This window comes from Pongo pygmaeus, chromosome 2 (assembly GCF_028885625.2).
Source record: "Pongo pygmaeus isolate AG05252 chromosome 2, NHGRI_mPonPyg2-v2.0_pri, whole genome shotgun sequence".
Lineage (NCBI taxonomy): Eukaryota > Metazoa > Chordata > Mammalia > Primates > Hominidae > Pongo > Pongo pygmaeus.
The window spans coordinates 188,401,541-188,428,947 of record NC_085930.1 but is presented as its reverse complement, the minus strand read 5'-3'; the positions used below and the strand labels follow the sequence as shown (position 1 = coordinate 188,428,947).

At 42.0% G+C, this 27,407-nt stretch overlaps 1 protein-coding gene and 1 pseudogene across 1 annotated transcript; both read left to right on the top strand.

The window, feature by feature from the left end:
- On the top strand, nucleotides 1–26,827 carry KCNMB3 (potassium calcium-activated channel subfamily M regulatory beta subunit 3). Its single transcript, XM_063662453.1, is given in 5 exon segments — nucleotides 1–62; nucleotides 15,676–15,708; nucleotides 15,710–15,865; nucleotides 21,872–22,070; nucleotides 23,287–26,827. Coding segments are annotated over 5 exon segments (849 nt in total). The 3' UTR covers nucleotides 23,686–26,827.
- Nucleotides 5,186–15,798, top strand: LOC129034090 (leucine-rich repeat flightless-interacting protein 1-like; annotated as a pseudogene).
- Nucleotides 26,828–27,407: the final 580 nt, after the last annotated feature.

Below are 27,407 nucleotides of genomic sequence, written 5' to 3'. Positions count from 1 at the left end.
ATGCAGCCCTTCAGCATCCCCGTGCAAATCACACTTCAGGGCAGCCGGAGGCGCCAGGGAAGGTAGGTCACTTCCAGAAGCTCTGCCGGTAGTGGGAATCTGGCTGAACAAGCAGTTGCAAGAAGAGGGGACATCTCGGGCTTGGGGAGCGAGTGTTTCCTTGTTCTCTGAGGATGCCCACTTGCCATGCCTCCCAGGGTACCCAGCAGGCTTCCCCAGCAGCACTCACGTCATGGAGCTGCAGCCTTTCCTGTTGGCTCTATCCTCTAGGTTGCCAGTTCTTGGAGACTGGAGACCTTTTCAACTCACCTGTGGCTCCCCAGCACTGATCATAGCCCAGCCCACAGTTGGTGCTCAAGAATTATCTCTTGGTTGAATGAGGAATGAAGAAATTACACCAGCATTTGGTCCCATTGGTGAAGCCTTGGAGTCACAGCCCTTGGATTCAAACCCAGGTCACCACTTATTCAGCCATATGACTGGGCAAGTCACTTAACTTCTGTTTGCCTCATCTCCTTATCTGTGAAATGCAGATAGTAAGAGCCCCTGCGTGTCTCAGCACAGTATACCACATCCTCTCTAAACTATACTGTTATACCAGGTATACGCTCTACACCTCTCTAAATTCTAGCCTTTTAGCTATTATTACTACCCTACTCTTCTCCTTAAAGGGGGAAGTGAGAGATTATTTTCAGGACCCATTTTCTCCCCAGGGAAATGAAAAGCAAAGAAGCTGAAAGCCTCTAGTGACCTGCACCCCTTTTGCCTGCCCCAGGGTTGGGGCATGGGGCAGTCAATGTGGGAACCAAAATGGAGAGAAGAGTGATGCCTGAGGGTGTTGGACAAATGGGATACTAAAACCTTTTGTGCCAGGCGTGGTGGCTTACGCCTGTAATCCCAGCACTTTGGGAGGCCGAGGTGAGTGGATCACCTGAGGTCAGGAGTTCGAGACCAGCCTGGCCAACATGGTGAAACCCCATCTCTACTAAAAATACAAAAATTAGCTGGGCATGGTGGTGGCGCGCCTGTAATCCCAGCTACTCAGGAGGCTGAGGCTGGAGAATTGCTTGAATCTGGGAGGAGGAGGTTGCAGTGAGCAGAGATTGTGCCATTGCACTCCAGCCTGGGCGACAAGAGCCAAACTCTGTCTCAAACAAACAAAGAAAAACCTTTTGGGAGGGGTACATTTCAGAACCAGGTTCACTCACTATCTGGAAATATGCATGATTTATTATTGGCTCTAGTGGAGTTGGGAGCTGAGAATTGGAAAACATTAAAGATGGTAATGGTCATCATGTTACTCACTTCCATTATCATTTAACTGCACTCACGGGTATTTGAGAGAGAGCATGAGGAGAGTGAGATACAGGAGTTTGGATAGGATGGCGGTTCAGGGAGGAAGGACCAGACAGACTACAGAGGAAAGAAAGGTGTTCTTCTCTGCTAGACATGAACCAATTTTTTTTGTGAACAGACAATTAAAATGAATCACTATATGGCAAAAGACCAAATGACAAACATGCAAGCAAACTAGTTTTAGTGTCCCATACATCACACAATTAACTAGATATAAAGGCAGTTGTGTTGTCATCAAAGCAACCTACTATATCCCATTTTCATTTCTGAAATGCACAACTGAATTATTGCTATTTCCTCTTGCTGAACTTGATGAACTATGTTGACTTAACCTTATTTGCTGTTTCAAAATAAGTTGTTAAATAATGTTGTAATTAAAAAATAGAAGAGTAAAAATAATTACCAAGGGTCTCCTCTGTAACCAAAACAAATTACAGGGAAATATTAATATAGTATACTTCATGTTTAGAAATTCATTTCACATACACCAGTGAAATGAATGTCAGATGAATTATAACGTTTTGATGAGCCACAGCATCTTTCTAAGGAATACTTCTTGCAAAAGTTTCAGTGCTGGAGGGAGAGGCTGCTGGCTTCTGTGGGGATCACACCCAGGTGAGTGTGTTCAGGCTGTTTGTAATTGAGTTTGCCTCAGGCTAAGCCAGAAGCTGCCTGTAGCTACTTGTCGTACTTGGGCTGGGTGGGAAAGTCAGTCCTATCTGCAGTGAAGAGAATAGAAGGTGGTGGATATTGCCTTGATTACGAATAAAACAGCTCAAGGTAATACACTGGTTAGAAGTGGACATGTATTACTGGCAGAAAAAGGAATTAATATGCTTTTTATCCATCTTCCTGACTAGAAAGCAAACTAGATCATACTTAAGTGCTTTGAGGTCCTTGGATGAAAGATGCTTGTAAATACAACAAAGTTAATTACAAGGCTGTTTATGGTCTGAGAAAACTGGAAACAACCTAATAATATTCAATAATAAGGAAATGGTTAAGGAAATATGGCATATCTAATTGATGGAACATTATGTAGCCAATAGGATTACAAAGAATTATTGATGACATGGGAAAGTGCTTATTATGTTAAGTGAAAAAGGTAAGATTAACAAAAAAATCTCAAATCATATCTAAAGTGATCTCATTCTGTTTAAAACAATATAGGCCAGGTGCAGTGGATTATGCCTATAATCTCAGCACTTTGGGAGGCTGAGCAGGTGGATCACTTGAGGTCAAGATTTCGAGACTAGCCTGGCCAACATGGGGAAACCCCGTTTCTACTAAAAATAAAAAAATTAACTGGGCATGGTAGCGGGCACCTGTAATCCCAGCTACTCGGGAGGCTGAGGCAGAAGAATTGCTTGAAACCGGGAAGCAGAGGTTGTAGTGAGCTGAGATCATGCCACTGCACTGCAGCCTGGATGACAGAGTGAGACTCCATCTCAAAAAAGAAAAAAGAAAAAAGAAAAAAGAAAAAGAAAAACAAAACAGAAACGAAAAACAAAAAAACAAAAACCTAATATAGAGCAGGAGGGGATTAACCCAGCAACCAAGGGCACAATAATTACCTTTAAGTGTTGTGGGTGGGTTTTTGTTCTCTTCTCCACATTTTTTTTGTATTTTTCAAGTTTCATACAATGAGCATATAAAAATATATTACTTTCATGAATCATTTGACATTTGTTGAGGAATTCTTTGTGGCTAAGTTTGTAGTCAGGTCTTGAGAGGTGACAACGTGCTGGCAGCCCTTGCAGCCCTCGCTCGCTCTCGGTGCTTCCTCGGCCTTGGCGCCCACTCTGGCTGTGCCTGAGGAGCCCTCCAGCCCTCCGCTGCACTATGGGAGCCCCTTCTGGGCTGGCCAAGGCCAGAGCCGGCTCCCTCAGCTTGCAGGGAGGTGTGGAGGGAGAGGCGCGAGCGGGGACCTGGGCTGTGCACAGAGCTAGTGGGCCAGCACGAGTTCCAGGTGGGTGTGGGTTCAGCAGGCCTGGCACTCCGAGTGGCTGGCCGGCCAGCCTGCAAGCCCGGGACAGTGAGGGGCTTAGAACCTGGGCCAGCAGCTGCTGTGCTCAATTTCTCGCCGGGCCTTAGCTGCCTCCCCGTGGGGCAGGGCTCGGGACCTGCAGCCCGCCATGCCTGAGCCTCCCCCCGCCTCCGTGGGCTCCTGTGCTGCCCGAGCCTCCCTGACGAGTGCTGCCCCCTGCTCCACGGTGCCCAGTCCCATGGACCAACCAAGGTCTGAGGAGTGCAGGCACGCAGCACAGGACTGGCAGGCAGCTCCACCTGCGGCCCGGTGCGGGATCCACCGGGTGAGGCCAGCTGGGCTCCTGAGTCTGGTGGGAACTTGGAGAACGTTTATGTCCAGCTAAGGGATCGTAAATACACCAATCAGCACTCTGTATCTAGCTCAAGGTTTATAAACACACCAATCAGCACCCTGTGTCTAGCTCAGGGTTTGTGAATGCACCAGTCGACACTGTATCTAGCTACTCTGGTGGGGACTTGGAAAACCTTTGGGTGGACACTCTGTATCTAGCTAATCTATTGGGGACCTGGAGAACCTTTGTGTCTAGCTCAGGGATTGTAAATGCACCAATCAGCACCCTATCAAAATGGGCCAATCAGCTCTCTGTAAAATGGCCCAATTAGCTCCTGTAAAATGGACCAATCAGCAGGATGTGGGTGGGGCCAGATAAGACAATAAAAGCAGGCTGCCCCAGCCAGAAGTGGCAACCTGCTCAGGTGTTATTCTAGTTGTGGAGGCTTTGTTCCTTCGCTCTTTGCAATAAATCTTGCTGCTGCTCATTCTTTGGGTCCATACTGCCTTTATGAGCTGTAACGCTCACCTCGAAGGTCTGCAGCTTCACTCCTGAAGCCAGCAAGACCACGAACCCACCAGGAGGAATGAACAACTCCAGACGCGCCGCCTTAAGGGCTATAACACTCACTGCGAAGGTCCGCGGCTTCATTCTTGAAGTCAGTGAGACCAAGAACCCGCCAATTCCCGACACAGTTTCATAAATGTTCCATACATGCTTGAGAATAATATATATTCTGTAGGAGTATTCTATATTTATCATTTAGATAAAACCTGTTAATTGCTTTACTTAAATCTATTACCATACTGATTTGTTCAGGTCAAGCTATCTTAAATTACTGGGGGAGTGTATAAAAATACCTCATAATCTGATAGTGGATTTTGTCTATTTCTTCTTGTAGTTTGATCAGTGAAACAATGCTATCAGGTACATACAAATTAGCATTGTTATATTTTCCGTGTGAATTGAACCTTTAATCAGTGTTAAAACACTTATTTTTTAATTTCTAATAAAGCTTTTTAATTCTTAACATTCATGTTTGCTTTTTGTTACATTTTGCCTATAAATTTCACCCTTTTTGTATCTGTGTTTTAGATGTATCTTTTGTAAAAACATGCATATAGATAGTCCTCCATTTACAGTGGGATTACATCCTGACAAATCCATCATAAATCGGAAATACTGTAAGTTGAAAACTTAGAGAGTATTAGCTATTTACCCTCATGATTGTGTGGCAGACTGGGAACTATCGCTGGCTGCCACTGCCCAGCATCTCAAGAGAGTAGGGTACTGCATATCGCTAGCCCAGGAAATAATGCAAATTCAAAATTTGAGGTACAGTTTCTACTGAATGCATATTGCTTTCACACCACAGTAAAGTAAAAAAATTGCAAGCGTGGGGCGGGGCGGGGCGGGCCATGGGGCGGGCGGAGGCGCCCGAGCCCCGCTTCCCCCCGCCCTTCCACCCCGGCCTGGCTCAGCCCTCAGCCACCTGCGCCCCACCCCTGCCGGCTGCGCCCGAGCCCAGTCCCCCAAGCCGCTCCCGGGCGGGCTGGCTCCTGGCCCCGGAAGCGCAAGTGTGTACTTCGCGGCGAGTGTCTCCGTCTCCGCGGACAGAGCGCGCGCCCCCTGGCCCGGCCCGTGGGGGGCTCCCGGCGCGGTCCCCGAGCGTTTCCCGCCGGGTGGAGCGGGCCCAGCCCAGCAGCATGACCAGCCCCGCGGCCGCGCAGAGCCGGGAGATCTGCTATTTGAGCCCGGAAGCGCAGAGGCTGGCGGAGGCCCGGCTGGCCGCAAAACGGGCGCCCGCGCGGAGGCTCGTGAGATCCCCATGAAGGAGCTGGAGCGGCAGCAGAAGGAGGTAGAAGAGAGACCAGAAAAATATTCTACTGAGAAGGGGTCTCGTAACGTGCCGGGCCTGTCTGCAGCCACGCTGGCGTTTCTGGGTGGGACTTCCACTCGGAGAGGCAGCGGAGACACCTCTATCTCCACTGACACCCAGGCGTCCATCAGGGAAATCAAGGACTCTCTAGCAGAAGTTGAAGAGAAATAAAAGAAGGCTATGTTTTCCAATGCTCAGCTAGACAATGAAAAGACAAACTTCATTTATCAAGTTGATACCCTGAAAGATATGTTGCTGGAGCTTGAAGAACAGCTGGCTGAAGCTAGGCTGCAGTACGAAGAGGAAAACAAAGAATTTGGAAGGGAAAAACACGCCCACAGTATACTGCAATTTCAGTTTGCTGAAGTCAAGGAGGCCCTGAAGCAAAGAGAGGAAATGCTCGAGAAACATGGAATAATCCTAAATTCAGAAATAGCTACCAATGGAGAGACTTCCGACACTGTCAGTAATGTTGGATACCAAGATCCTATGAAGATGACGAAAGAAAAGTTAAATGCCCTTAAGTCAACAGGGGATGGGACCCTAGGAAAGCCAATGAAGTGGAGGTGAAAAGTGAAATCGTGGCGAATGTGGGGAAAAGAGAAATCTTGGGCAATACTGAGAAAGAACAACACACAGAGGACACAGTGAAGGATTGTGTGGACATAGAGGTATTCCCTGCTGGTGAGAATACCGAGGACCAGAAATCCTCTGAAGACACTGCCCCATTCCTAGGAACCTTAGCAGGTGCTACCTATGAGGAACAGGTTCAAAGCCAAATTCTTGAGAGAGTTGCTCTCCCTGAAAACACAGCACAGGTTGAGTCAAATGAGGTAATGGGTGCACCAGATGACAGGACCAGAACTCCCCTTGAGCCATCCAACTCTTGGAGTGACTTAGATGGTGGGAGCCACACACAGAATGTGGGAGAGGCAGCGGTGACTCAGGTTGGAGAGCAGGCAGACACAGTGGCCTCATGTGCTTTAGGGCATAGTGATGACACAGTTTATCATGATGACAGATGTATAGTAGAAGTCCCCCAAGAGTTAGAGACAAGCATAGGGCATAGTTTAGAGAAAGAATTCACCAACCAGGAAGCAGCTGAGCCCAAGGAGTTTCCAGTGCAGAGTACAGAAGCAGGTAGGGATCACAACAAAGAAGAGGGTGAAGAAAAAGGATTAAGGGATGAGAAACCAATCGAGACATAAGTTCCTGGTTCTCCAGCAGGAACTGAGAGCAAGGGTCAGGAGGCGACAGGTCCAAGTACAGTAGACACTCAAAGTGTTCACTTAGATATGAAAGAGCCAGATGAAGAAAAGAATGACCAACAGGGAGAGGCATTGGACTCATCGCAGAAGAAAAAGAACAAGAACAAGAAAAACAAGAAGAAAAAATCCCCAGTACCCGTAGAAACCCTTAAAGATGTTTAAAAAGAGTTAACTTATCAGAACACAGATTTAAGTGAAATTAAGGAAGAAGAGCAGTTAAAGTCTACTGACAGAAAGTCAGCAATGGAAGCCCAAAACGAGGTGACTGAAAATCCAAAACAGAAAATTGCAGCAGAAAGCAGTGAAAATGTTGATTGTCCAGAGAATCCTAAAATTAAGTTGGATGGAAAACTTGACCAAGAAGGCAATGATGTAAAAACAGCAGCTGAGGTACTAGCTGATAGAGACACATTAGATTTTGAGGATGTCACAGTTCAATCATCAGGCCCGAGGGCTGGTGGTGAAGAATTAGATGAAGGTGTTGCAAAAGATAATGCTAAAATAGATGGTGCCACTTAAAGCAGTCCTGAAGAACCAGAGAGCGAAGATGCAGATCGCTGCACCCTGCCCAAAAATGAAAGTCCCTCACAGGACATTAGTGATGCCTGTGAAGCAGAAAGTACAGAGAGGTGTGGGATGTCAGAACATCCAAGTCAGACCGTCAGGAAAGCTTTAGACAGCAATAGCCTAAAAAACGATGACTTGTTGGCATCAGGAGGAGAGCCGGGGGACTTCAATCCAGAAAGCAGAGAAGATACCAGAGGAGGGAACAAGAAGGGCAAAAGCAAAGAAGACTGTACCATGTCCTAAGCTGAGGCAGGCGGCAGGCATGGTGCACAGGAAGTCTGAGTGTGAAGGGCTCTTTTCTCTCCACTGCCAATGTAAGTAGAATGTTCTAAATTCATAGAGATGCACTGTATGCCAATCACCAGGTGATCTACTGCTTTAAGTTATAGACTGTTACTTGTAGATTTCCATGTAATCATTGAGGTTATCACCCAGATTAGAAAGACATATTTGTTATCAGTGTACGTTCTAATTGAGAGCATGTATCCAGTAGTATCAAACAATAATGTATATTGTTTATAGTCCACTTAATAAAAATAGAAGCATTTACCATTTGCCTTAGGCTGATAGGAATGTGAATATTCTTGACCAAATATATCAGCATCTAATTGAAATGACCAAATAGCATTCTTAGACTCCTGTATTATGAATATAATTGATATTTAAATTAATGTCTTGTTCACATATGTGTACTTTCATATTTGATTTTAAAATGTACATTATAACCTGTATGGTATTTTATTTAAAGGAGATAAACCACCAAATAGCAAATAGGTCACTGAAAAGATTTGCACCTCAGAACAATAATCATTTTAAGGATAACAAGTAAATGTCTGAAAGCACGAGGGGCTTTATTTGCCTTCACCTCATATTTGATCTTGAACCAATGCTTTTGGATCTCATTGTTGATGATACCTGAATTTACTTTGTAGGAGATTTTAACTTCATGCTGATAATGTATCAATTTCATTTTATACAAAGTTTAAAGATTTTTTCTGGAAGTGATATATGTCAAATTATATTTCCTACTGCAGTATTTGAGCAGGGACTGTCATTTTTTAAATGTTTTTGGCCGTGTGTGGTGGCTCACGCCTGTAATCTCAGCACGTTGGGAGGTCGAGGCGGGTGGATCACCTGAGGTCAGGAGTTCGAGGCCAGCCTGGCCAACATGGTGAAACCCTGTCTCTACTAAAAATACAAAAAATTGGCCGGGCGTGGTGGTGGGCGCCTGTAATCCCAGCCACTCCGGAGGCTGAGGCAGGAGAATCGCTTGAACCTGTGAGGCGGAGATTGCAGTCAGCCGAGATCAAGCCATTGTACTCCAGCCTGGACAACAAGAGCGAAACTCTGTCTAAAAAAAAAAAAAAAAAAAAAACACAAAACAATGTTTTCATGCCTGTAACCTAACCCTAGCACATTGGGAAGCCAAGGTTGGAGGATCGCTTGAGGCTAGGAGTTCAAGGCTGCAGTGAGCTATGATTGCACCACTGTACTCTAGCCTGGGAGACAGAGTGAGACCCTGTCTCTAAAAAAAAAAAAAAAAAGTTTTTGAACCTTAAAATTACTTCTCTTTGTTTGAATTTCTAATCATCATTCAAAAGAGCAGTAAAAAAAGTTTACTTGTTCTTTGCAAACTACTAATTAGACTATAGTAGGATATTTTAAAGAGCTGAATCACTTTTGGTATTTTGGTATAAATATTTTCATTTGTTATGTTCCAGTATATTCTTATTGGAAAATTCTTGTTTTGATCTGCCTGAAGAAAATATCTGTTTTCTATATAAAGAAACATTTAAAAAATAATTGTAAAGTTAGATTTAATTGTAAAATATAAAATCACAAAGGAATGTACCTTATGAATGTTGTTGACATTTTATGAAATTATGTGGATTCATATTACTGTTACAAGATAGAATTGAATGCAAAAAGACCAAATCCTCAATAAAATTTGAGGAAAACATAAGTGTTATTATGTAATTGAAATAAAAACATTTTATAATTGTAAAAAAAATTGCAAGTGGAACCATCTTAAGTTGGGGGACCATCTATATGTATTTAAATCTAGTCTGACAATCTTTATATTTGAAAAAAAATTTTTTTAGAGACAGGGTCTCACCTGTCACCGAGGCTGGAGTGCAGTGGCACAATCACAGCTTACTGCAGCCTCAAACACCTGGGCTCAAGCAATCCTCCTGGCTCAGCCTTCCGAGTAGCTAGGACTATAGGTGTGCCACTACAACTGGATGGTGTTTTAATTTTTATTGTGTAGAGACAGGGTCTTGCTATGTTGCCCAGGCTGGTCTCGAACGCCTGGGTTCAAGTGATTCTCCCACATTGGTTTCCCAAAGTGTTGGGACTATAGGCATGAGCCACCACAGCCAGCCCTAATCTCTATCTTTTAACTGGATCATTTACTCCATTAGTTTTATTGTAATTACTGATATACTGATGCAATAACATTATTCTATCATGTTATTTTGTGCTATTTGTCCTGACTTTTTCATGAGTTTTTCCCTCTTCTTTATTGCCTTCTTTTGGATTGATTTTTTTCCCTTCCATTCTTTGTCTCTCTACTAGTTTGGAATTTCTGGAGTATCACCTAAAAGAGTAGAGAAAGGTGATATTTCTATTTAGCATGCATATTTGAACTTTTCAACATGAATTTAATGTCTTTATCTTTTCCCATGGAAAAATTACCACTGTTACTCCCTCTAAATTATATTCTCTTGTCATGTATTTATCTTTTCTTTTAACCCCACAAGACATAATAGTAATAAGATAATTACTGTTATTATTATTTTATAGAATTAATATCTTTTTTTTTCTTTGAGATGGAGTCTTCCTCTGTTGCCCAGGCTGGAGTGCAGTGGTGTGATCTTGGCTTACTGCAACCTCTGCCTCCTGGGTTTAAGTGATTCTCCTGCTTCAGCCTTCCGAGTAGCTGGGATTACAGGTGTGTGCCACCACGTCCAGCTAATTTTTGTATTTTTAGTAGACATGGGGTTTCACCATGTTGGGCAGGCTGGTCTCGAACTCCTGACATCAGGTGATCTGCCCACCTCGGCCTCCCAAAGTGTTGTGATTACAGGCGTGAGCCACCGTGCCCAGCCTAGAGTTAATATCTTTACTTACCTGTTTACTTCTGTATTTGCTCTTCATTTCTGGTTAAATATCAGCTGTTACCTGGATTTTTTTTGTTCTGCCTTGAGTAAATACTTGACCCTTTTCCTTTAGTGAGGGTCTATCAAGGACAAACTCAGTTTTGTGTTTGAAATGTCTTTGTCTAAAATGTCTTTATTTATTGAGAGGATTTTTTTGATAGACATAGAATTTGGTGGTTACTTTTTCTCAGTATATTGATAATATTCTTGCCTTATGGTTTCTAGTCTTGTTATGGAGAAGTAAGCTCTCTGCCGAATTGTCATTACTTTGAAGTTAATTTGTCTTTTTCTTTGGTGACTGTTAAGATTTTCTCTTGTCTTTGTAGCTGTGCAATATATCTGTGATGTGTTTAAGTGTGGGCTCCTCTTTATTTTATTCCATGGGCTTCTGGAGTCGGGGAACTGGGTCTTTATCAGTTCTAGGATTTGACTATCTTTAAAATATTGCTTCTGACTTACATCTCTTCTCTTCTTCTGGAATTCTGAATAGATATTATGTTACACTATTTAATCTATCTTTCATGTCTCTGAACCTCTCTTTAATATTTTCCATTTAAAAATCTCTCTGTATTGTACTCTATTTTTGCAGATCCAGCTCTGTTCACTAATTATCTTCTCAGATGTATCTAATTGAGTGTTATGTCTGTTCATTAAATTTTTACTTTCAATTATTTTATTTTTGATTTCTCTAAATTCTTTTTTAAATATTAGCTCTACATTTTAGAATTTCTTGATTTCTGACATTTTTGATCCTTCCTTTATTTCTTTAAATATGTTACAGATATGTATTTTATATTGTATGCAAATATCTGAAATTTTTTGTGGATCTGATTTTGTGGTCTATTTTTTTTGCACTCAAACGCCTTGATGTCCTGTGTGTTTTATGACTTTTATTTTATTTTTTATTTTTATTTTTATTTTTATTTTTATTTTTTTTTTTTTGAGATAGAGTCTTGCTCTGTTGCCCAGACTGGAGTGCAGTGGCACGATCTCAGCTCACTGCAACGTCCACCTTCTGGGTTCAAATGATTCTCCCACCTCAGCCTCCCGAGTAGCTGGGATTACAGGTGCCCGCCACTACACCTGGATAATTTTTGTATTTTTAATAGAGACAGGGCTTCGCCATGTTGGCCAGGCTCGTCTCAAACTCCTGACCTCAGGTGATCCACCTGCCTCAGCCTCTGAAAGTGCTGGGATTATAGGCGTGAACTACCATGCCTGGCTGTTGTGTGTTTTATGACTTAAATGAGTGCATGTACTCCTTGGACATTTATATACGTCTTTTTTTTTTTAAATTTTTTATTTTAGACGAGTCTCGCTCTGTCGCTAGGCTGGAGTGCAGTGGTGCGATCTCGGCTCACTGCAACCTCTGACTCCTTGTTCAAAAGATTCTCCTGCTGCAGCAGCTAGAATTACAGGCACATGCCACCACGCCCAGCTACTTTTTTTGTATTTTTAGTAGAGATAGGGTTTCTCACCATGTGGGCCAGGATGGTCTCGATCTCCTGACCTCATGATTCGCCCGCCTTGACCTCCAAAAGTGCTGGGATTACAGGCGTGAGCCATTGCGCCTGGCCTATAGAATTCTTTTAAGGCCTAAGTTAAAGGTGTGCGCCTACAGATTACATATGTATTTAAATTTGCCAGGTTGCAGAGGGCACTACCTACTTAAACAACATTACACAAAATTCCTAGCTTGAGATTTTTGTATTACCCAGGTAGTATGAATTCAGGCTGTAAACTCCCTTGAGGATCACCTTGAGGATTATCTAAAATTTCAGGGGAGATTGTAGTTTTCCTCCTTTAGTCAGTGTTAAGGTTTGAGAAAGGCATTTTCCTCGCCATTTCCTATGGAGTGGTGCGGTGCGGGTGAAGGGAGAGGGGCTATTTCCAGTTCAACCTGACACTGACTTTTAAGTCCTTTGGGGTCCCAGCTCTAGTTGGATGGTATATTAAACTACATACCTCGGATAGACCCTGGACATTGTCTCCTGTCCCTGTGACCCTATAAACTGTGAAACAAAAGCTCAAGTTCACCAAGTTCTGCAAATGCCCTCAAGTTAAAGCTTGACTTCTGTCCACCTTCCTCTCTGGGTTCCTACTTTTACATAGTTTTGGCTTTTGAGTATTTCCAGTTCTTTTTAAGCTTTGGCCAGAAGTTTTAGTTGTCTGTAGTTAGAGTGGGTGTCTAGTGTACCATACCACTGAAACAGAAGCCTGTTACTATGTGGGCTTTTAAAAAAATTTTTTTAATTTATTTATTTACTTTTTTTTTTTGAGACGGAGTCTCACTCTGTCGCCCACGCTGGAGTGCAGTGGCGTGATCTTGGCTCACTGCAACCTCCGCCTCCTGGGTTCAAGCGATTTTCCTGCCTCAGCCTCCCGAGAAGCTGGGATTACAGGCGCATGCCACTGTGCCTGGCTAAATTTTGTAGAGACAGGGTTTCACCATGTTGGTAAGGCTGGTCTCAAACTCCTGAGCTCAGGTGATCTGCCCACCTTGGCTTCCCAAAGTGCTGGGATTACAAGCGTGAGCCACTGCGGCTGGCCAAACATATCTGTGTTTTAGTTTTTTATGATTATTTTATATTATCCCTTCCCCACACATGAAATAACTTCTTTCCAAGTGACTTATGAAGTTGTCAACTTTTCATAAAGCGTTGGAACAAAGTGGGCAGAAAAATTATAAATAAAAAGTCTTGTCTAGGACAGTACAGGTCTGTCTTATTCCTAAATTAGATCAGAATCAGGTTATGCCAGTTTTTTATAACATACCATTATAATTGGGTATGTTAAAGAATGTATTAGAAATGCATTAGAAGAGCGACCTCATTATAACCCTCTTCACCCATGGATTCCAAGGCTGTCTTACAATAAACCTCTGGGATACCTTACGCTACAGAGCAACTAAAGTCCAGCTTTAGAGCACAAGGGAAAATGCAGGATATTGGGTCCTGGAAACTACAAAAACCATCAAACTCTACTTTAGGGCTAAAACTTTCTTTTAATCAAGCTGTCATATTTATTGATAAATTAGAAAATGTGGCCGGGTGGAGTGGCTCACGCCTGTAATCCCAGCAGTTTGGGAGGCTGAGGTGGGTGGATCACGAGGTCAGGAGATCGAGACCATCCTGGCTAACACAGTGAAACCCCATCTCTACTAAAAATACAAAAATTAGCCAGGCCTGGTTGGTGAGCGCCTGTAGTCCCAGCTACTCAAGAGGCCGAGGCAGGAGAATCGCTTGAACCTGGGAGATGGAGGTTGCAGTGAGCCGAGATTGCCCCACTGCACTCCAGCCTGGGTGACAGAGGGAGACTCCATCTCAAAAAAAAAAAATTACAGGTTCAAATTTCATTAAAATTTTTTTCCATGCCCCTTCTCTGGTGGTAGGATGATAGGGGATGAGTAAAATATCAAAGACAACTAAAAATTCCTAAACTAGATACTTGGGTCCCAAAGAAGTATTAACCATGAAGTGCCGCCATCTTCTGAGGTTGGTGCTTCCTGGCACAGGCTCTTGGAACATTCTGGACTGTCTGACATTCCTTTTACTTGCTTTAGAACCTAAAGATGTTGCTGGGGGAAAAGGGAGCTAGGCAGAGGGAAGGGGAAGGATGTGGGATAAGGCATAAACTATGCTTTTGGGGAAAAAAACCCAGTAATTTCCTTGATGGGGTTTTTGCTTGGCTTTAAAATGTAGTAAGCTTTTAGGAAGCTTGATGGAGCCTGTGTTTCTACCATTAGTGCTGCATTTGTTTGGCTTAAGATTTCATTAAGCTTCTTAAAATGGAGATACTTCTGGAACTCAAATGGCTACTGAGCAGGGAACGGCAAATCAGTGACACCGTAGGAAGTGGAGGGATTGTGGCAAACTAGAGAACACACCTTCCACAGGGGCAGCCACTGCTCTGCTGGGCCCGCTGTTCATCTGCAGGGATGTGCATCTTGGGATTATTTCCAAAGTCAGAACTCAGCGTTTTTATGAGAAATGTCATGATTTTTAAGGTCTTAACAAGTTATCCCACATTAAAAAAATAATAATAAACCGGGCCGGGCGCAGTGGCTCACGCCTGTAATCCCAACACTTTGGGAGGCTGAGGTGGGTGGATCATGAGGTCAGGCGTTCGAGACCATTATGGCCAACATGGTGAAACCCCGTCTCTACTTAAAATACAAAAGTTAGCTGTGCGTGATGGCCGGCGCCTGTAATCCCAGCTACTAGGGAGGCTGAGGCAGGAGAATCGCTTGAACCTGGGAGGCGGAGGAGGTTGCAGTGAACCGAGATTGTGCCCAGCCTGGGCAACAGTGTGAGGCTCCGTCTCAAAAAAAACCGAAAAACACAAAAACAACAGAGAAGGCCAAACAAAACACATCTGTGGGCTGGATGCCGCCATGCCCACCCGTTTGTGACCTTTGTGTTGGACTCTTCTGTTCACCAGACACCCTGCCCTGCGAGAATGTATCTCATCCTTTGCTGGAGCAGGTTTGCAGGCACAGTGGAGAGAGGAGAGAAGAAATGAAGGGACACTTAATGCAGAACCATGAGTGGCCAGAGAGGAGGAAAAGGAGGGTGAGAGGAGCAAAGAAGCCATGACAACTTCATAATTCTGAGTGGATTGGGCAGTGGCCAGAAATTCTGGTGGTGGATATGCTGCCTTTCCAACAGGTGAATATGAAAGAACAAGTCAAACCCTGCTCAGGACGCTGTTAATTCCAAATGTGAACTTTTTGAGTCATTCTTTCCATGTGGAATTCAAAGGAGAATGTAAAAAAATTTTCAGGAGGGAGGTGCAATATCCCTGAAAGATAACAAAGTTCGTAACACTTATTTACATACAACCTTCTCTAGTCATTGATTAAACAGATCTCTACAGACTTGCATGAGGCAACATTTCTTAGGCTTGTTTGCTACAATATCTTTAAAAATACTTGATTACACTTTAGCTTATTTAGATGGACTTTTCACCAAGCTCTGAACTGGGATTTCATTGTGTTGCGTTCATCCTGCTCACGAGACACAGGTGGGCAGCAAATGAGATTATCCCTCCAGTCCCCATGGATTGGAAATGTTCCCCCTTCTTTATGAGCTCACTGCAGTATCTCCTTCTCCCTTTCCCCAAAGGACAGCCTTTCCTGTCTCAGGGAAGAAGAGAGAGAGACTACAGTGATGGAGACCCACTAGATGTGCACAAGAGCCTGCCGTCCAGCGCTGGAGAAGACCGAGCCATGATGCTGGGGTTTGCCACGATGGGCTTCTCAGTCCTAATGTTCTTCTTGCTCGGAACAACCATTCTAAAGCCTTTTATGCTCAGGTAAGAAACAGAGGAAGGAAATCTAGAGAAATCTGAATTCCAATTCAGATAAGATCCAGGCACAATGGTAAGGGAGGAGAGGCTGGCTTTGGTTTCTCAATCTGTGACTCTCTGCCATGGTCCAGAAAAAGAAAAATACAATTCCTCTTCCCCTCTCAGTGCTGGGGGCAGCTGGGTGTGGAGGAAGAGGTGGCGAGAAGGTCAAAGATATTCCCCTGCACTGCCTCCTCCCATCTCATAATCTATATATACCTCCAAACACCTAATCTACAAATTATAGTTTATTCATTTAGGTCATAAATCCTCCCCTTAAAATGTTGATATTCCAAGAGAGAGTTAAACCTTGTATGCAAGCACAATAAAAGTTTTTTGAGTCTGAATTTTTTGAGTTTGACAGTGTCTACCTGGCACATAGTAGTTGCTCAATACATATTAGTTTCCTTCCTTTTCTTTTAATTAGGTTCTTTATTCAATATATGTAGTGATACAGTTGACCCTTGAACAACATGGGTTTGAACTTCGAGAATCCACTTATAAATGGATTTTCTTCTGTGCCTGCCACCCCTGAGACAGTAAGACCAATCCCTCCTCTTTCTCCTCCTCTTCAGCCTACTCAACATGAAGAGGACAGGGAGAGGACCTTTATGATGATCCACTTCCATTTAGTAAATAGTAAACATGTTTTCTCTTCCTTATGATTTTTTTTCTTCAATTTTAATTTTAAGTTCTGGGGTACATGTACAGAATGTGCAGGTTTGTTACAAAGGTAAACGTGTGCCATGGTGGTTTGCAGCACAGATCAACCCATCACCTGGGTATTAAGCCCAGCATGCATTAGCTATTCTTCCTGATGCTCTCCCTCCCCCTACCCTACTGAGAGGCCCCAGTGTGTGTTGCTCCCCCCAGGTGTCCTGTGTTCTCATCATTCAGCTCTCATTTATAAGTGAGAACATTCAGTGTTCGGTTTTCTGTTTCTGCATTAGTTTGCTGAGGATAACGGCTTCCAGCTTCATTTCATCCATGTCCCCGCAAATGACATGATCTTGTTCTTCCTTATGATTTTCTTTTCTTTTCTTTTTTCTGAGACGGAGTCTTGCTCTGTCGCCAGGCTGGAGTGCAGTGCCGCGATCTTGGCTCACTGCAACCTCTGCCTCCCGAATTCAAGCAATTCTCCTGCCTCAGCCTCCTGAGTAGCTGGGATTACAGGCGCCTGCCACGATGCCCACTAATTTTTGTATTTTTAGTAGAGATGGGGTTTCACCATGTTGGCCCCAGGCTGTTCTCGAACTCCTGACCTTGTGATCTGCCCGACTTGGCCTCCCAAAGTGCTGGGATTACAGGCGTGAGCCACCATGCCTGGCCGTGATTTTCTTAATAACGTTTTCTTTTCTCTAGCTTATTTATTTATTTTTTTAAGAGAAGGGGTTGGGCCAGGCACAGTGGCTCATGCCTGTAATCCCAGCACTTTGGGAGGCCGAGATGGGCGGATCACGAGGTCAGGAGATCGAGACCATCCTGGCTAACACGGTGAAACCCTGTCTCTACTAAAAATTAGCCAGGCGCAGTGGCGGGCCCCTGTAGTCCCAGCTACTCGGGAGGCTGAGGCAGGAGAATGGCGTGAACCCGGGAGGCGGAGCTTGCAGTGAGCCGAGATTGTGCCATTGCACTCCAGCCTGGGCAACTGAGCAAGACTCCGTCTCAAAAAAAAAAAGAGAAGGGGTCCTGCTCTGTCACGCTGGAGTGCAGTGGTGTGATCATAGCTCATTGTAGTATTGAACTCCTGGGCTCAAGCAGTCTTCCCACCTCAGCTTCCTGAGTCAGTGGGATTACAGGCATGAGCTACTGTGCCTGGCTCTTCTAGCTTATAATACATATAAACATACAAAATATGTCTTAATCAATTGTTTATTGGTAAGGCTTCCAGTCAACAGTAGGCTATTAGTAGTTAAGTTTTTTTTTTTTTTTTGAAGCAGGGTGTCACTCTGTCACCCAGGCTGAAGTGCAGTGGTTCAATCATGGCTCACTGCAGCCTTGACCTCCTGGGCTCAGGTGATCCTCCTGCCTTAGCCTCCCAAGTAGCTGGGACCACAGGTGTTTGCTACCACACTTGGCTAATTTTTAAATTATTGGTAGAGATGGGATCCCCCTATGTTGCCCAGGATGGTTGTGAACTCCTAGGCTCAAGTCATCCTTCTACTTTGGCCTCCCAAAGTGCTGGAATTATAGGCATGAGCCACCATGCCTGACCAGTAGTTGTTTTTGAGGAGTCAAAAGTTCTATGCAGAGTTTTGACTGCAGGTTTGGGGGTGTGGTGTTGGCATCCCTAACCCCTGAATTGTTCAAGGGTCAACTTTAGTTGCTACTTATTAAGTATATGCTGTATGCTCAATACATACTATATTTTATCCTACTTAAACCTACAGCAGCCCATGATGGAAGTGTTATTATTTTTGTTTTCATTTTGTAAATGAGAAAGCTGAGGCTCAGAAAGGCCAAGTAACTTGCCCAAGTTCATATAGCCGGTAAATAATATGCCTGTCATTCTGACATAAGACTTGCTTCTTAATACCTAAATGATGTTTGCTGAAATGAGGGGAATGGGGGTTCTGATTAGGGAAGGGGAGGAGCTATTTAATTTTGTAGGATGGCCCACACAACATGTGGTACTCTGGGGCCAGGTCAGTTCAGGGTAAAAGGAAGGCAAGGGGTGCTTTTTGGACATTGCTTTATTTTTGGACAGCCCTTTTTTTTTTGGACAGCCAAAGAGCAACAGGAGGCCCAGGGGGAGTGGAAGAGGAAGGCCTAGGAGTTCAGTGAGGGAAAGGGGTCATAAAAAAGGAAGAGAGTGGCCTACTTCTGTTATTTATGATTCATCTCCTGCCATTCCTAGGTTACCGTTGTTAGGGGAAAGATGTAGAGGTCACCATTTACTACAGCACACAGTGCCACTGTTGGAAGAATTCCAGAAGAAGCTTCTCTCTGGTATTAGCACCAGGAGAAGCTGTGCTGCTCCTGATCAACCAGCTTACTTTCATTTAATGGATGCCAGGAGTCTTGTATCTGGTTGTGTTTTCTTCATTGCTTTGGCTGCTAGGAAGCCCAGAGGCAAATTTGTAGCTCAGTTCTCATAACTACAAGAGATCTTATGGTCTGCAGGTTACATGTTTGTACCTCACTTTTTTTTTTAAGAGGTGGGATCTCACTATGTTGTCCAGGCTAGTCTCAAACTGCTAGGCTCAAGCGATTCTCTTGTCTTGGCTGTACCTCACTTCTGACTTCATTCTGTCTTTTTTTCCTCTTTTTCATTTACTCTTTTTCCCCTCATCTTATATATGTATATGCATTACATGTCTATGTAATGTGATTGAATGTTTGAATGTATGGGAATGTTGAGTAAATGTGCATGTGTGTGCACAGGCAGATCAGATTATTTTTAAAAATGTGACATATTTGGGAGATGGCTTGAGGGTACCTTCTGCAAGCTGGTACCAAACTGTTGCTCATAATTAAGTTTTACTTTTCTAAGCATTCCTGGAAATTATTTGGTTAAATTAATTAAGTGAATGCCTAAGAGTGGTGAGTTCTCATCTCTCTCTTGCCTTACATCTTGTGCCATCTCAGAGAGTAGTTTTGCTCCATAAAGGGTGGTAGTTAAGAAGGCCTGGGTAGTTCATACCTATCCCCACTCTCTCAACCTCTCATCTCTCGATCAGATGATGGATTTTGTCACAGCTATAGCCAAATACACACCCGATGCTATTGAAGGAACATGCTTATTTTTTAGCCTTAAATACATCCCTGGTTCCACCTGAAAGGCTCTGACCGGGGCCTTGTGCATGGGACAGAATATCCCACTCTATTTTGAAGCTTTCTAAAATCTTCAAGGAAAATTCAAATCATCCTCAGTTCAGTACTTGGTCAAGATTTAGAGAGCTTAAGTTCTAACAGATAAAAAAGTAACTCTAAATTATTATTTCAAGATGCCTAGTTAAAAGAAGTATATAAATTAATTTAGTGAAAAAGCAGGCCAGTGATAAATCTATGAAAGAATATTATTTTCCTCTTTTGTATTTTCACTTGCCCAATATTTTTTCTTAGGCCACATCTAGTGATTTTTATACCCCAGACCTTGAGGCCATGTTAAACTGCACAGTGTGTCTCAAGTTTGTCATATTAATAAGGGAAAATGATTATTTTGGTCAAAGAGATTAATGAGAGTGCATTATGAATTTAGCTAAATATTGCTTTTCGAACATTCTTACTTTTTTTGGCGGGGGACAGAGTCTGGCTCTGTTGCCCAGGCTGGAGTGCAGTGGCACAATCTTGGCTCACTGCAACCTCTGCCTCCTGGGATTAAGCAATTCTCCTGCCTCAGCTTCCCGTGTAGCTGGGATTACAGGCGCCCACCACCACGCCCAGCTAATTTTTGTATTTTCAGTGAAGACGTGGTTTTGTCATGTTGGCCAGGCTGGTCTCAAACTCCTGGCCTCAGGTGATCTGCCCGCCTTGGCCTCCCAAAGTGCTGGGATTACAGGCATGAGCCACTGTGCCTGGCCCTGCTTTTCAAACATTCTGACTTTAGAGCTTGCTAATCTAACTTACTATGTTTAAGGAACCAGTAAGTAAACACAGGGGTCCACCTACATGTGAGTGTAAGGGTATATGAAGAGCTGGTCTTATATATTCAATCAAAGCATTTCCTCTTCCCCTTGTTTACTTTGTCTTGGACTTGTTTTCAAATTATTTCATACATGTACACATGTCCTTTCTCTTCAACATCACCACAAGGTCTTCATGGCAGGAATTTTTTCTGTCCCTTCTCATAGCACCTGGGATGTTTTGCATATGTATTACATGTGAAAATTCTCAAGAAATTTTCCAAGTAAAATTTAATTCAGTCCAGGAGTGGTGGCTCACACCTGTAATCCCAGCACTTTGGGAGGCCAAGGTGGGAAGATCACGAGGTCAGGAGTTCAAGACCAGCCTGGCCAGTGTGGTGAAACCCCATCTTTACTAAAAATACAAAAAATTAGTTGGACGTGATGGTGTGCACCTGTAATCCCAGCTACTCAGGAGGCTGAGGCAGGAGAGTCGCTTGAAACCAGAAGGCGGAGGTTGCAGTGAGCCGAGATCACGCCACTCCAGCCTGGGCAACAAGAGTGAAACTCCATCCCCCCCCCGAAAAAAAAATTAATCCAGTACAGCACTTATTAAACATCTACTCAGTGAGAAACATTCTGTTTCATGCTTTGAGGAACATACAGATGAATTGGATGTAGCTCTTGACCTCTAGGAACTTAACTGATAGCAAAAATATGGTCAGTATTCTACTGAGAGATTCCATGTATGATTTGCACTTGCCTCTTTGGAAGTAGTGGGTATGTGGAATTGTACTTTGTTGCCAGAAATTGTGTAGGCTATGTTGACCAACGGCCGTGTAGTTAGACTCCTTCCAAAGGCACATTTTCATCAGGACAAGCCAGTGCATCTTGAGATGATGAAGCATGAGAGGTGATGAAATTCCTGAGTGAGTGTGAATCTTGGTGGTTACAGTATTATGGTAATGCTAACACTGTTTACACTGTGGTTCTCCAAATACCTGCATCTTAAATACGATTAAATATAAAGATTCCTGGGCCTCAAGTCAGAACTACCAAACCAGAATCTCTGGACTGAAGCCCTGGAATCCACAGTTTAACAAATTCTTCATTCTAACAAACTCACAGGTGATTCTGAAGTTTGAAAACCATTGGTGTAGTGAGAAATATGCCAGTAGGGTCATCAGAAGTGAGGTGGAACTTGGCACTTTGCGGCTCTTTACCCCAACTGTGTCTTCCATGCTCCCTGATTATGTGCCTGCTGTAAGGATCCTGCGCCACCTCAAAATACACAAATGCGTTGTACACAAATGCCTTGGGCATTGTGTACATAAGCTCATAACCGCACCAAAATGTAGAACGAAATTTTCTAGTAAGTGAAGAACATTTATTTTTTTTCAAATTGAAGCATTCGGAGAGAAGAATCGACCTGCACTGCCATCCTCACAGATATCATGGACGACTGGCTGGACTGTGCCTTCACCTGTGGTGTGCACCGCCGCGGTCAGGGGAAGTACCCGTGTCTTCGGGTGTTTGTGAACCTCACCCATTCAGGTCAGAAAGCTCTCCTACATTATAATGAAGAGGCTGTCCAGATAAATCCCAAGGTATTGTAAAGTTTAAAGAGTTCTTATGACAGCAACCCTTCCCTGCCAGACTGTCCCTAGCAGGGTACATAAATAACCCAGGGCTGTCTTTAGGGATAAATCTATTTTTTTGGAGTGAACATTTTTATAGCGATCAAATCAGGATAAATGAAGCTTTCTTCTTGGTGGAGAAATGGGGTATATAGAAAGGAGAGAAATCATTCCAATTTCACAACTTGGTGTCTGGAATTTATAGGCTGAGCCAATGAGTAGTCATTTGTGGGGAGTCTTTCTTTTGGAGATTCCACTCCCCGCCATATAAAATATGCTACAGTGTACTCACAGTCTCCCTTGAATCAAGCGAGTAATTTTTCTTATCAAATAAATGTAAAGATTATTTTTATTTTAATAAGTTATACAATGGGTTCATATGATTTAACGAATTATAGAAATCCCTGAAAGTATAGTCTTTCATATGATTTAAAATTTATATTTATACCTAACTATAAAAGTTGAGTTGTGTTAGATTAGTTGACATGTTACACTTTATTGTCTTTAAGCATCAATTTCAATCTGATGACTTTTGTTTTCTATTTTGGATGCAGTGATTTTTAAGATTTCAAACATTTTGTAGGCCTTTAGCACAGTACCTCAAGTTCCTAAAGGATATGGTAATAAACCTGAAGCGTTTTTGAAAAAAGTCACCAGCTGACAGAGCTCCCTTCTCCACTGGTTCTGTCTCCCAGGAACCAAAGTCCAGGTGGGGCTCCCTCTCTGTGAGTCTAGAGCAAAAGCCTCAACGTGCTTTTCTTCAGGGTAATATTTTGCTACAGGAGATCAAGACAGAGACAACAGAGGCATTACTAGGCGTTGAAAGCTCATAGTAAGGCTCAATACATTTTTGTTCAATGGACAAACGGATTCATACTGTCCAAGAGTCCAAGAACCTGCATGTAGGGAGGAGTCATATTCCTTATGAAGTTGGTCACTGACTCTCCTGCAATGTCATATAAACTAAGAATTCTCTTCCACATCCTTGCTTAATGACTGGAAATGGCCATTTCACTGTGGTCCTCCAATCAACCCTTTCCCATGAGCTATGTAATATTTTACCACCTTCTAAGATTGAAACTGCCCACTAATAACTTCAGCCTGAAGCTATTTCATAATTAAAAACTGTTAAGTATTTGGTATTGGTGACAGTGCCTTTATCTTTTTCCCTCTTCCATATTCCTAGTGCTTTTACACACCTAAGTGCCACCAAGATAGAAATGATTTGCTCAACAGTGCTCTGGACATAAAAGAATTCTTCGATCACAAAAATGGAACCCCCTTTTCATGCTTCTACAGTCCAGCCAGCCAATCTGAAGATGTCATTCTTATAAAAAAGTATGACCAAATGGCTATCTTCCACTGTTTATTTTGGCCTTCACTGACTCTGCTAGGTGGTGCCCTGATTGTTGGCATGGTGAGATTAACACAACACCTGTCCTTACTGTGTGAAAAATATAGCACTGTAGTCAGAGATGAGGTAGGTGGAAAAGTACCTTATATAGAACAGCATCAGTTCAAACTGTGCAGTAGGAGGAGGAGCAAAGGAATGAGCAGAGAAATCTTAAGACGGTGGCCAAATTAAAGTGCTGGCCTTCAGATGTCTGTGATTTCTGCAGCTGAGGACCTAATTATGCCTGTCTGCAAACTAACAATGTAAAAGGTAATAATTAAAGTATCATATTTTCATGTGGGAAAAAATTTAAAAGCCTCATTTTGTTCTATTTATTTCTATAAATACGTACAAATTCACCATCTTTTCTAATCCCAATCTCTTTCCAAATGAGCTAAGGAAGCACTTTTTTTTTTTCCTGTATAGCAAAATGAGTTCAAGATATTCTTTGCCTAATTTCAGCTGTAGCTAGAATCAGTCAATATGGAAATAAACAAGGAGGGTATCTAACCTACTGAACACTGAACCATCAGCCTAACTCTATGCAATATAGTCATACTAAAATATTTCTCATAAAAAAGTTCTTAACAGTTCGTTCACTATACGAAGATAAAAATCTGGTAGAAAACTTAAGAAAACATGGACCTAACATATTTATTATAGTCTTTTCTTTCTTTTCCTTTTTGAGATGGAGTTTTGCTTTTGTTGCCCAGGCTGGAGCACAGTGGCATGATCTTGGCTCACTGCGACCTCTGCCTCCTGGGTTCAAGCAGTTCTCCTGCTTCAGCTTCCTAAGTAGCTGGGATTACAGGTGTGCACCACCACGCCCAGCTAATTTTTGTATTTTTAGTGTAGACAGGGTTTCACCATGTTGGTCAGGCTGGTCTTGAACTCCTGACCTCAGGTGATTTGCCCACCTCGGCCTCCCAAAGTGCTGGGATTACAGGCGTGAGCCACTGCGCCTGGCCTTAGTTTGTTCTTTTTCAGTCTAGACAGCAGAGGAAAGCTGCTGCCTAGAAAATTCACTAAGTTTACAGTTACTAGTATTTAGCCTTGTCATGTACCATGTAATTTTTCTTTCAGTAACATTTTTCTAGTTAATTATGCTTTTTGTAAGCTCATTTCACTTTGTGCACTTTCTGGTGGGAAAAATGGGCCAGAAATATGAAGAAGCTATACTGGATTTCAACATTCATCTCAGATGATCCACATCGTATTAGGCTGGTGCAAAAGTAATTCCAGTTTTCGCTGTTAACTTTTAATGGCGAAAAACCGCAATTATTTTTGCATCAACCTAATAGAAAAGTCCCACATGGATAGTCAACAATTGTCTGTACTTTAATTAATGAATCAACCGTGGTTATTAAATGATGTCATAAGGCTCTCAACAAATGCTTTCCAGATTAAGCCGAATCTATGACTGGAAAAGAGATTTTGGTCTGATTTTCCAAAGTGCCTCCAAGTGTCTTTAAAATTTTATTATACTCAAAAATCTTAAATTATGGACAGTAGAATGAGACATTTGAAGCTCCTTTTGTATGTAGATGTAATCAAACAAAAAACTGATTCTAAGTTTAATCCCTTTTAGCAATTAATTTCAAGACACATATTACTAAATTAGCTGAATACAGCAATATTGACTTGATCAGTAATGAATAATCTTGTTTTCCTTTCTAGTGTGCAATGCTGGAAAGAACATGTGTCTCAGAATAGGATTTATTTGACTTTGTAGGCCATAATTACAACTTTGGGCAAATAAGCTAACCTGTCTAAACCTCTCTTTTCTCATCTATAAAATGGGGATAACCTGTTCTTTCACGCAGTTATATTATGGAATAAGCGAAGTAGGGCATGTGAAACACTTTAGCTTAGCTTCTAGCATCTGTTGGGGTGCTCAAAAATGTTAGATCATTTATTTAAAAATCTGCTAGGTTATAACATTCAGTGAGTCTTGGTACTTTTCACTGGACAGCTGGTATAGAGGCTAGGGATAGGGAGCTGCAGTTCATTTTCCCTGCCCCCACCCCAGTTCTCTTGGCTAAATGTGATATGCATTTAAGGCCCACAACCTGCTGTTTCAAAGGTTGTGGTAAACTATTTTGTATACCAAAGACTTCTCTGTAATAAAATATATATGTACACATGAACATTTTATATGCATGCACATTTTAAATCATTCTGCAAATTGAGATTCTATACTTTTCTTAAGGGCACATCTCTATTCCATTTCTTTGTAAATTTGACTTCTACCTAACAAACAATATGCAATTGTTGGGATTTTTTTTTCCCTAACAAATTCAAAACTGCTAATTTAAAATGTAAAGTGTGTGTTTCAATTACCACAGTTTTCCATTTAGATAGGAGCTACCTGATTCATTCCAGCAAAGAGAGATATTATCCCTGGAGAACAAAGTCAATTCAAAATTATTTAAACCATTTGGCAAATAAATAAAATTTAAGTAATTATTTGCTTAATTGCTCAGAAATACTAAGTTGTTAATGCCTATGTGCATTAATGGTCAAAGAAAAGCCCACACTTACCTTTTGCAATGTTTATGAGAACTGAAAGCAAAACCAGTTTGCTTCTAGCCTTAACTTCATTTCTAGGTTCTGATCTTCAAATGACTTGGAAAAAAGTCCACTTACCTATTACATATACATACATACATTCACACATATATGTATATACATATATTTCTTAAAATACAAGCATATAATTCTTTATGCTTAAAGGAAGTAAATATTTAAACATACATTTAATATTCATCACTTTACTGGGGCAGAAAAATTGGCTTTTAAGGTATAATAGTTTCAGATTTTCAGTCAAGTATTCTTAGTCATTACTGAAAAGAACTCAAATTCAGCTAAATTTTGATTATTAGCAACACTGGCTTGCTTTTCAAAAGGAATGGCAAAAGAGAATTATCACAGTTTTTTGCTTATGTAGTACACTAAGGATTGTTTGGACACAAGTCAAAGTAATTTTTCTTTTTTTTTAATAAACAGCGTGATGTTACAGACTGCAGAGTTAAAGAAAAGCAGACATTGACAGTTTCTGATGAGCATAAACAGTAAGTGCAGTCACAGGCCAAACTTCTTGCTAGGAACAGCAAGACTGGGAAGAGGTCTTAAATTTAGTGATACTGTTATTATTCTGTAGTCTCAATATAATAACACATGCATCTTGCTGTGTCAAATGCTTTCTGGGCCATCATTAAAAGGACATTAAAAACGTTTTTCTTCTAATGAATGCAGTATACCACAGGACTTCAATTCACTGAATGACAAAATATAGAGAAATAAGCTTGCTACAATTAATGGGGCCAAAAGGGTGGTTCGAATTTCTTGTTAAAGCTTCCAGGTGAACATCTGATGTGTTAGTAGTCTTCTTTTGGTAGTGCCACATTCCCCAAGGTATTAAAATGTTATGCTCCAAAAGGGTATATTCTTTTAGATTTTATTCAACCCAATTAGGTCTGAGGACTGAATCACACTGAAACCATTAACTTCATTTGAAACTCAAAACATTTTTGAAATCAGATGAAGGCCAAGTTCTCCAACCACTCTTAGGAACATAAATTAAATTGAACAAGGTACTTTTAAAAATGAAATAAAAACAAAATGAAATAAAAATGAAATAAATAATGATTTTGGAAATTCATCCTAGAATTAAGTTTTGTCTAATTATATTTTAATATGAAACAATGAAGGTTTTCTGCCTCCTTGCTAACCTAGAAAAATTGGCAAAAATAAGAATACCTAAAAGTATACATGGTTCTTAGCATAACCACAAAATTATTGTAGTGACAGATTAAATAAGGTTGCAGATAAGATTCACAGACTTTAACTGGCTAACAAAATACATTTAAAAACCTTTTCTGTACTTACCTACATGAGGAATGGAGTATACTGTT